At 33.9% G+C, this 11,084-nt stretch overlaps 2 protein-coding genes across 4 annotated transcripts; one reads left to right on the top strand and one right to left on the bottom strand.

Annotated features, from left to right (window-relative positions):
* Positions 1 to 1,493: 1,493 nt before the first annotated feature.
* LOC111800945 (AAA-ATPase At2g46620-like) lies at positions 1,494 to 4,088 on the top strand. Its single transcript, XM_023684875.1, has one exon. The coding sequence runs from the start codon at positions 2,389 to 2,391 to the stop codon at positions 3,832 to 3,834; it is 1,446 nt and encodes a 481-aa protein (XP_023540643.1). The 5' UTR covers positions 1,494 to 2,388; the 3' UTR covers positions 3,835 to 4,088.
* Positions 4,089 to 6,879: 2,791 nt separating this feature from the next.
* On the bottom strand, positions 6,880 to 10,256 carry LOC111800455 (serine/arginine-rich splicing factor RS31-like). 3 transcript variants are annotated; one of them, XM_023684149.1, is made up of 6 exons: positions 10,183 to 10,256; positions 9,795 to 9,920; positions 8,118 to 8,230; positions 7,738 to 7,967; positions 7,368 to 7,637; positions 6,880 to 7,251 (listed from the first exon to the last, which is right to left on the bottom strand). In XM_023684149.1, the coding sequence occupies exons 2-6, from the start codon at positions 9,898 to 9,900 to the stop codon at positions 7,221 to 7,223; spliced, it is 750 nt and encodes a 249-aa protein (XP_023539917.1). In that variant the 5' UTR covers positions 9,901 to 9,920; positions 10,183 to 10,256; the 3' UTR covers positions 6,880 to 7,220. The 3 variants fall into 3 exon arrangements, with proteins under 3 accessions (XP_023539917.1, XP_023539918.1, XP_023539919.1); XM_023684150.1 differs by lacking the exon at positions 10,183 to 10,256 and adding an exon at positions 8,355 to 8,869 and having other exon boundaries at positions 9,795 to 9,923; XM_023684151.1 differs by lacking the exons at positions 9,795 to 9,920; positions 10,183 to 10,256 and adding exons at positions 8,355 to 8,869; positions 9,079 to 9,115.
* Positions 10,257 to 11,084: the final 828 nt, after the last annotated feature.

Genomic DNA, 11,084 nt, shown 5'->3' with positions numbered 1-11,084 from the left:
TTTTTTTTTTTTTTTTTTTTTTTTTTTTTTGAATTTGGGCATTATAGAATATCGAGTTCAAATTTATGTTTTCAAACTAATAAACTTCTAAAATATAATAACTTACAATATTTGCTAACAACTTACTATTTTTGTTTATGATTGGAATTATAAATCATAAATAAATAATTTATTATTTATCCATATTTTTCTTCCTTAATTTCAAAGGAAGAAAGGAATATTTTGGTAGATTTTGAAAATGATTTAAAGAGGAAAAAAAAAAAAAGAATCTAAACGGTTATTCATGTCAATTTTTTGTTAAATTGAGATTTTCTTTCATCTAAAGATACATATGTATTTGCATCAATCGTAATCATTAATAAAATGAAGATCTCTAAAATTATTCCTCCACCACAACAATAACGAAATTGTTATTAATTAAATAAATTTATTGTAATACTCGAACGGAGGAATGATAGATGAATGAACCAATACCACATTCGAATGAGAGTCATCCTAAAAACGGGACAAGAAGGCTTAAAAGAATTGAAAAATCACTACATATATCAACAAAATACTGTCTCCTCCAAAATTAAATATGTTTTTATACATAGAAGTGAGAACAAAATATTTTGAAATAACTTGGGTTCGATCTACATTTTTGGATATGGAGGGTGACACTTATAATTATTAATAAATTATTCTTCGAACTTATTTTTAATATTGTTCTTGTGATCGTGAATGATTTTTCTTCCCCATTGCTTGTAATATACTTAAGTTTCTTAAAAATAGTACTAGAAGTCGAGATTTTGTATGAAAATAATTGGATTGAAAGATTTAAAAAAAATAAAATAAAATTGATTATTATTATGTTGGTATGGAGTGATTGGGTAGCCAGCATAATTAAATATTCAAATTCATTTGTTTATAGAGTATTCGTTATGGTCCCTAATAATGATATAATGTCACACCCTAAAATTATTCGTACCAAATAAAAAGGCTCATCATTAACCCATGCTCCCAAGCACCCATCAATACCCTCCATAAAAATACCCTCCATAAAATTTCAATAATTTGCACATTATTATTTATCGACCGGTTAAATTATTTTTGGGTTTACAAGAAATTATCATACTAATATGTAACATTTTTTGTTGTAAAATGTGAGAAAAGAGATGAGCTTTAAGAGTAAAATTATGATTTGACTTTAATAAATCATATGAATCAAATTAAAATTAAAATTTATTTTTAAAATGGTCATTAATTTATATAAAATTATGCCCCCATGGCTCCATTGGAAATTTAACATTTTTTTAATTATTTTTTAAATTGAGATTAAGTAGAGTTTAGTATATTTTAAAGGACTATGGTTTATGTCATCAAATTATTTATTTATAATTTTCAGTGCTATAATAATACAATTTTATATTTCTTGATGGGCAGAAGGGTTGAATTGTACACCAAAACACCAACCCTTTAATTTCTTGAACTTAAAAACAAAGATTCGTGATGGAACAGAATTTCTTGAACTCTAAACTCCAAATATCAAAACATCATATCAACCTACCCATTTCCATACAATTCATACATGATAATTACACACATACCAAAACTCATACATGATAATTACACACATACCAAAACTCATACATGATAATTACACACATACCAAAACGCTCAAAGATGTATCTCATAAGCATATCATATTCCTTATTTATAAAGATCAGAAGTTATTAAACACAAAAATTGACACAAAAGTTCATAAACTACACGAACGAAAAGATGAACATGAGAACTTCGGGAACTCTAAACCGAATTGGATGAATTTAGGAGTAAAATAGAATCCAAAGGGGAATAGATTATGGGATATTGAAAGCATAAATAGGGGAATAAAGGATGAGTGATAGAGATGAATTTGGTGTGTGGCGGAATGGAATTGGGGATTTGAAAATTGGAGAAGGCGAAATAGCCAAAGCAGCAAACAAAAGGGCAATTTGATGAATGAGAATTGGCTGGAAAGTAGCTGCCAAGCCAACGACATGCACAACACAAACACAGACACACATATACAGAGCAAGAAGAACAAAACAAACACACTTTTGAGAATCCACACACTTTCATGCCTGCTCGCTCTCCATTTCATATTTATTCACTATCTGTTCTTCTACTTGTTGACCCTTTAATCTCTATACCTCTCTCTAAGAGGAGCTGGAGATGGAGCTGGGTTTTGGTTTTGGCCTCCATTAAACCTGGCCTTTCAAACTTTCTTGGCGTTTTCTATTAATTGTTCTTCTGATTTGTTTCTTTCTAGGGAAAGGATGGGCACCCATTAAAGTTTTTCTCCTCCTCTGCCTTTAAATCTTCTTGGGATTCTTGTTGTTTTCTTGTGTGGATTGGGGTTCAGCTGCCATGAAGTTGTTTTTCAGGTTGTGTTTTGTAATCTTCGTTGGAATTTGTTTCTGTTGGTTGTTGAGGGTTCTGTTGTTCAGAACAGGGTTGATTTTCCTCCTCAAGAAATGGTGCAGAGATCTACAAGATTGTTTCCATGTTTATCAGTGTTTCAGAATACCAGAATTCAATGAAACTTCTCAACACAATCATCTTTACAGGAAAGTCTCTGCTTATCTTAGTTCTTTGAATGCTCTCGAGGATTCCGACTTCACCAATCTCATCACTGGAAAGAAGCCTAATGATATACTTCTCCGCCTGGATTCCAATCAGACGGTGGAGGACAATTTTTTGGGGGCCAAAGTGTTTTGGACGAATCAAGAAATTGGTAGCAGAAATTTTGTGTTGAAGATTAGAAAGGCGGATAAGCGCCGAATTCTCCGCCCTTATCTTCAGCACATTCATACCCTAACTGCCGATGAGATTGAGCAGAAGAAAGGGGATTTGAAGCTGTTTATGAATTCGAAACCTAATAATCAGTCAGATACAAGATGGACATCGATTCAATTCAAACATCCATCTACTTTCGATTCAATTGCTATGGAAACAGATCTCAAAGAAAAGGTCAAATCCGATCTCGAATCGTTTCTCAAATCCAAACAATATTACCACAGATTAGGCAGAGTTTGGAAACGAAGTTACCTTCTATACGGCCCTTCCGGGACTGGAAAATCCAGCTTCGTTGCCGCCATGGCCAATTTCCTCTCCTACGATGTTTACAATATCGACCTCTTCAAAGTCTCCGATGACTATGATTTCAAGTTTCTTCTGCTACAGACAACAAGCAAGTCAATAATCGTTGTCGAGGATCTCGATCGGTTTCTGATGGAGAAATCTTCGGCGTCGAGCGTAACGGCGCTGATGAACTTCATGGACGGAATATTGACATCGTGTTGTGCGGAAGAGAGAGTGATGATTTTCACCGTCAATAGCAAGGAACAGGTGGAACCGACTATTCTCCGACCGGGCCGAATCGACGTTCACATCCATTTTCCACTCTGCGATTTCTCCGCTTTCAAGAATCTCGCAATCAACTACTTAGGCGTCAAGGATCACAAATTGTTTCCTCAAGTCGAAGAAATTTTCCATAACGGCGCGACTTTGAGCCCTGCCGAGATCGGCGAACTGATGATCACGAACCGAAACTCGCCGAGCCGAGCAATTAAATCGGTCATCTCAGCATTACAAACCGACGGCGAGCGGCGGAGAGTCGGCCACATCGGACAACTGCTAAGCGACAGCGGGTCGAGGCAGTCCGCCGCGGAATCCGTCGAATCGAGCGGCGTATTCAAAACCGAAAACAATCACACCGGAAAAGAGTTCAGAAAATTGTACGGGCTTCTGAGGATGAAAAGCAACAAAATTTCTCAGTCGTTGGATTCATCTCCATTCTACAAAGTGAGATGATTTAGAACACGTGGCGGAATCGTAATGGAGGAGTTAACATACAGCCATGGAGTCGCATGCACTGGATCTGCAGGGCTTCATGCTAAGTTCTGTAGATAGGAAGATTATTGTTATGATGAAAAAAATCTCTATTTAAAAATTAAAAAAAAAAAAAAAAAAAAAAAAAAAANAAAAAAGTTTAATTTGGTTTGAAGGAATTGTAAATTGGCTCTATTTATTTTCCTCATTAATACAAACAACAATATTCCACCCTTTTATTAAAAATTAGGTTAAAATATAACTACGAGATTTTCTCGACATTTAAATGAATCACTTTCCGTCCCTTAATAATAAAAATATTTTTTAAAATTCATATATATATTTGATACCGTAGAATTATATTTTTTTCGAAAATATGTGTGATACCCAAATTGTCAAAATTTATTATAAATTATAGAATTTGTTTTATAGTATTGACTTCTCCCCTGACGTTTTTGTTTTTTGTTTTTTGTTTTTTTTTTTTTTTTTTTTTTTAAAGTGACTATTTTGATTCCTAATTGTAAAATTGTATATGGTAATACTTCAATTCTAAGAAAAAATTAGGGGTTTTGAGAATACGAGGATCTACAAGTGGACGAAAGTGATAGTAGAAAGTTACACACTCATGGTAAATAGTTGTTCGGTTCTATCAAACTACGAGAACAAATTCTAGCTTCCTAAAACTTTATGGACTAAATTTATAATTTAAGGTAAAAAGTATATGAGTAAGTTCAAAATTACCCGTTAAATAGTTTGAATGTTCGGGAACGGGTTTAGTATTCTGTATGATATCTAGGGATGGTGTCCTCTGGGTTTAATCTTAGCCTCACTCCGCACGGCTGGGACACACTGGCGGGGCCGCCTGTCTTGTCTGTATTGTCAAAAACTTGTGATTTTGTGAAGCTTGTGGGCTTGTGTTTGTGGTTCTTATTACCCACTCTATGCCCCAATTGCTTGGGATATCAACTTTTTGTTCCTTTTTTAAACCATCATTTTTCTTCTCTCGTCCGTTGAAATTAAATCATTAGACGTGTATGATGGTCGACGTCTCGGTGATCAGTGATACGGTGGAGACCAGGGAAATGGTGAGAGATCTGAACCGTGAGATTATGATTGAGATTGTTGAGTTTGCAAAAGTTGATAATAACTATGGGTAAACTAGATTCCAAGATACTGTGATTAAGATTGTTAGTTTTCACATTCTTACACAGTTTCTTAACAATCGAGTTTGTTATATTGATGGACAGGATTGTAGTGTTGAAGACCGTGTAAGAAACTCAAACACGGAAACTATGATCAAGATTATAGAGCTCATAGAACTAACGATGGTATATCAAAGACAATGCAGTTGGACTAGGACCATGTTTAGAACTTATTAACAAAAAAAAACTTCCGGAACAAATTTATTTTTTGGGATGAAATTTTATTTTTATAAAATTTGGTGTTTGTAAACATAGTATTAAATGAGTAAATTCCAAAGAATCTTAATTATAATTTGTTTTGTATTTTGAAAATACCTAACCATCCCTATATTAAGGGATTTTGTAGATAATAAGGTTTATTTTAATATGAATCTAGATTGATTTAATATAATTATAGAATAATTTTAGTATTTCCAATTCAAATTTTGTCAAAAGGGTATTGCATTTTAAAATTAGAAAAAAATAACTTTAATTTTAGCTTGCTATAAAATAATAAAATAATAAAACATTTTGTCTATTATAAAATTGATCATATGTATATTAATTATGTGTATTATACCTAAAAAAATATACGTAATTAATATTAAAAAATAATCTCACTCAAATAAAACTTTTTTTAATTAAAAAAAAAAATCAAAGTTACCGAAACCTACCAACATTAAGAATGTATGCAGGTTAAATTAGATCACTTTAAGAATATATTTTTTGGAGTACAGAAAATTACTATACATCTAATTTTGTCCGGTAACTAATTTATTATATATATTTTTTGGTATAATGTTAATCGATATATTTTCTTTTAAAAAAAATAATCTGAAAATAGAATTTGAAGAGATTAATATTTGAATATTAAATTTAATAAAAGTTTGAAGAGTATGGATTTTCCAAGTTTGAAGGTTTGAATGAAATGATTGATTTGTTGTGGAAAATGAAAGCATGGAATGAGATATAATGTTATTTTATAAGAGATTATTAATATTTAGTCAAAGTTAGGGGGCTGATTTTAATTATTATTTGATGAAATTTGTATATTATTCTTAAGGGAAATATTCAAATGTGGACAAATTTGGGTAGTTGTTTGGTAGGAGGAAATGGGCTACAAATTTTAGCCCCCTATGATACTTATTCCTCCATTTTAGATCAATTTAATTCTAATAAATATGTATTTTTAAATGAAACTCTAAGTCCCTAAACTTCAAAAAAAAAAAAAAAATTAATCGGTCCCAAACATATTTAAAAGCTTTAAAAATTAATTTGACACTAAACTTTAGGCATAAAAGGATGTTAATTTTAAAAAATATTGAATGAATTAGAACCTCTTAGACAATAAATTAAAATTTTAAACATCAAACACAAAAATAAAATTTTAAAAATTTATTAGAAGTTATTAGACAAGTACATAATCCACATCCATTGGAGAGAGGAAAAAGGACAACAAAGACACTGGTCCCAAAAGGATGGATTGTAAGACCTACATCGATTAGAGAATGAACTTTATTGTGAGATCTACATTGATTGGAGCAAGGAGTGCTAATGTTCTTGCTAATGAGAACGTTAGACTCCAAAAAGAGATGGATTAGAGAGGAACCAATTGGGTCCTAGGACTCTAATAAGCCTTAGAAGATGGCCCCTCGTGACAATTTGAACAATATTATCAAATGGGTCCTGTATTTAGGCCTACGTTTGTTCTTAAAACTTAATTATCACCAACAAGTTGCCATGCAGGGAAGCCTTCCAAAATAAAAGTTCATAAGAAAGAGAGAGATTCAAAAGAACTGACCTTACTTAGAGGCAGAGAGAGATGATGAAAGATAAAGGGCCTCAGTGAGGGAATTCAACAAAGCTCATGCATTGCCACAAATCGTTTAGACAAGACGTACTAGATAGAAGTAAACCAGGAATTAACACTAACTGAAAGGACGCCGGCTCGTGGCCACTGACACATCGTTAAGACAGGACAGCCTTGGTAAAACGTTAACACCAAAGCAACTACTAATTCAAAAACAGAGAAACGTGTTTCATCATCATCCCCAAACTACCAACAATTGTTCAAGTAGTCAATATAGGGGTTGGTTTTATAGTACAGGAACTTGTCACTAATATCTAAACACTCCACCATTACCTACACCTAAGAATGTAGCTGAAAATCCAAATTAGCTTTTTTCTTCAGGTTCTTGACCTCCGAATGGGTGAACGACTGTCAACATAGTTATGAAAAACGGGGAGTTAGCTTGAATTTATAAGCTAAAAGAGATATGTGACAACAACTCAAATGGAAGCTGAGCCAACTATGAAAAAGATAAAAAAAATTACCTGCGATATCTACCATATTCAGGGCTTCGATTCCGAGCATAATCAGGACTCTTGCGTCGTTCACGAGGGCCATTATACCTGTCATAAGCAGGGCTGCGAGGCCCATAGTCAGGACTTGGTCGACGGCGCAATGGACTAGGTGACCTCCGGTAAGGACTATCCCCAGGCCGCCCATATGCTGCTCTCCGGGGGCTATCATCATAAGGGTCACCCCTCTCACCATCATCCCTCAAAGCATACTCAACTGACACAACCCTGTCTAATATTTTGCTGCAAAATTATAAAGCCAATACAGTATTTTAGAGAAAGAAATTAAATATGCCAATTGAAAGGAGCAACAACCATGTGGGAAACCCAAAACACTGCTAACCTCATGTGTGTACACTCAAGGGCTTTGGTTGCCTCCTCCTGCGTCTCAAATTGTACAAATGAAAAGTTCCTTCTTATGCGGACATTGAGGACCTTCCCATAAGGTTCAAAATGTCTTTCAATATCACGAACTCTAGTATGAATTGGGTCGAAATTGATCACAAACAAGGTTTTGGTTGGCCTCTGATTTGCCATCGACTTGGATCCATCACGATGACGACCCCGTTCACCCTAACCCAACCAAACAAAAAGCTAAAGTTAAAATCAACTATTGGTTGCCATATATGAAAAGAAAGAGATATTTTCAAAGCATGAAATAAACCAGCTTCTAAAATGCATAGACCCAAGAAAGGGGGCAACAACGGTGGGAGAAAGGCCTACCCTAGCCCATTCCACAGACAATCTGCGTCTATCATGACCAAATGGCATGTTATCAAGGCCACGAATAGCATCATCAGCATCCCTCTCATCTTCAAAGTAAACAAAAGCAAAACCTACAAAATAGAACAATTAGATATATAAAATATGGTAAGATATTGAAGCATTATCTATTTAGCAGGTATTGTCACTCAGCCTCATGATTTCTTTCCCTGGGATAAACTATAAAAAGTACAACACCTGAAAATATGGTAGGACTGATGCACATTTAGCTGTAGAGACGTTGCATGATGAAATAAGATGGTTGCATACTAAAGGTTTTAATCCAAAATTTCAACCATGCTTCGCCTTTCACACAGCACGAGTTCAGAAATGGAAGGCATGGCAAGACAGATTCATTCAGCCACTATTATCAAATGGGAGGCATGACCAGAATTCAGTGATGTCCTATGATCAGAGGTGATAGGTAGGCAAGGCATGAGATATAGAACATCCATTAAGACGATTCTGGTGAATTGCGACTTAATTGATGAGGCGTGAGATAAAGATCAATCCATTAAGACGATTCTGGTGTATTGCAACTTAAGTGAAGAGGTAGATGAATGACGAATGATTGATTGAAGAAAAATCAGGATGATGATATCTTTAGATGAAGCTAAGCAGGCAAGCAGGAAGTTTCCTTCCAAATTAATTTTTATGCACAGATGGTGATGAGCCCAGATAGGAGCTTGGTTCATTTTCCTTAGTAGAAATTCCTGCGTCAAAAGAAACATCTTATATGGAGGTTTTCCCCATAAAAATAGTAAATTTTTGCCTCCCATCAAGTTTTCATCAGAAAAAATGGACCAGCGGATATTATCATAGCATAATAGCTATGCATCCATGTCACTGAACAGGGTTTTAGAATTTAAAAAAAACATCAATTTCTTGTCTTATTGATAAAAACTTGACACAACTTTTTTACCTAGTATTAGCGTCAGTGGAGCATCCTCGCACTGAAATACCAAGTATTAGCACCAGTGGAACATCCTCGAACTAAAATACCATAATTTCATACACCAGAAAACCCAAGATGTCTAAAATCATTAACTGAACGATAACTACGTAGGATTAAGGATGTCAGGGAAGGTGGGTAAGAGACAAGAAAATTCCAGAAGACAACTATACAATTATGAACTTAAATATAGAGTAGTTAAGATGATTACAAACAATGAAAGCGAAACTAAAAGCCCATAAGTAACAAGAAAAAGATCAGCAACTAGAAAGTTTAAACAAGGAAATAACATTTGACAATACTTCGTAAAACCCAAAACAATAAAGTCATCCATGAATGCATACATATATGCAGGTCCATGTCACCATACCAAGATCAACACACTACAAAAGGAAGGTGGTTCACTGGGAATATTGCAGCATTAAATTAAAATATACCCCGTAATCCAAATGCAACATCCAATACGCATATCCTAAATCAAGTTGAACACAGTCTTTTCCATACATCTATTACCTTCGCATGTCAAAACTAGGTAAGGAAATTTACAGTTTCACAATAAACAAAAACAAAAAATTTAAGTAAGCACCACAGTTCCCTCATACCACCTTAGAAATAAAAATATTCAACATTAGAACATCTTCGTTAAAAACGGCACTGCATGGTATTACAAAGAAATTGCAGTATACCAGATTTCATGTCGATCCTATCGACCCTCCCATATTTGGCGAATGCCCGCTCCAGCTCAGATTGCCGGGTGTCATACCCAAAGTTCCCAACAAATATCGGCTTCATCGTTGATACTATCAAACGCGCTGTAGAAAACAAAGCCAACAAGTCCCAAGATTAACAAAATGACAAGACCATAAAAAGAAACTAGTAAACAACTTCACCAACATAGTGATATCTATTCTTTTTCCAGTTAAACTAGAAGAGATCAAAGGGATAAGAGAGGTAAAGGAATGCGTTAACGAAGAACTCACTTTCAGAGTTTGACCAGAAACAAGAAGTAAATCGATCAAGTAGCGAATGAAAAATGCTTAGAATAGCATGGATCATATGATTGCAGAAACAAACCTTGCAGATTCTTGGACTCGAACAGAAGAAAAACCCTAGGAGAGAGGAAGAGAAAGCCTGTATCTTTTTGAAGAGCCCTATGTGATCCAATTTTCAGTTCATTTTAAATACCAAAAGAAAGCCCTAGTATTTTCACTGTAGATAATTTCAGACCGTCCGATTATCCGGCTTTTTATTCAGGACTTTCATCAACGGAGATTGAACCGTTAGACTGTCCAAAAGGGTCTTTTGGGAATTAAAATTTTGAGAAATGATAAAATCGATTCAGCCTCAAGCGGAAGAAGGACCAATTGTGAGTTCATTCAGTGAAGCCGTGTGTGAATATACTATTTTACCCTCTATGGATTGAATCACACCCCATTTTCTATTAATATAATAAAATAAAATATTAATTTTCATTTCTAAAAAAATTATCTTAATTATAACAACGAACTAAAAAAAATGTTGTTCAAATTATCACATAGTAAAGTTAACAACTATTAAAGTTTTAAAGGCTTATTTACATAGTAGTTAATTATAGTCATACCGTAGACATATTAACTAATTATGGTCATGAAGTATAAAAGTTAGAATTCTTAAAATGTTTCATCAATGGAAGGACAAGGATCTTCATTTTGATAATATATAAAGTCATGACTGTTCTCTTTGTAAAATAGACTTGAAAAATGTAATAAAATGAGCCTTTGTGCATTCTTTTAGTCATGGGCTAAGTTTATTTGTAATTCTATTTAGTTTAGATTGCATGGTTGAAATCATTTAAGTTTGACATGATCGACTTAACTTATGGAATGATTCGAATTTCAATCAAGTATTCTTGATTTTTCAAAATCATTAATATGTTTTGAACGACAAGAATCTAATAGATCAACCAAGCAAGCAGCTATCGGAAGCAATTGGAAACT

Source organism: Cucurbita pepo, chromosome LG08 (genome assembly GCF_002806865.2).
Source record: "Cucurbita pepo subsp. pepo cultivar mu-cu-16 chromosome LG08, ASM280686v2, whole genome shotgun sequence".
In the NCBI taxonomy this organism is placed as follows: Eukaryota; Viridiplantae; Streptophyta; class Magnoliopsida; order Cucurbitales; family Cucurbitaceae; genus Cucurbita; species Cucurbita pepo.
The sequence above is the reverse complement of the archived record's forward strand: the minus strand, read 5'-3'. Positions and strand labels throughout refer to the sequence as shown.

Excerpts from the sequence above, each read along its gene's own strand:
- LOC111800455 (XM_023684149.1), bottom strand. The coding sequence starts at position 9,900 with ATGAAGCCGATATTTGTTGGGAACTTTGGGTATGACACCCGGCAATCT. Across the intron at positions 7,968-8,117 it reads TGTCTGTGGAATGGGCTAGG|GGTGAACGGGGTCGTCATCG; the intron begins GTAGGCCTTTCT and ends TGGTTGGGTTAG. Across the intron at positions 7,252-7,367 it reads GAATATGGTAGATATCGCAG|TCGTTCACCCATTCGGAGGT; the intron begins GTAATTTTTTTT and ends CTATGTTGACAG.
- LOC111800945 (XM_023684875.1), top strand. The coding sequence starts at position 2,389 with ATGAAGTTGTTTTTCAGGTTGTGTTTTGTAATCTTCGTTGGAATTTGT.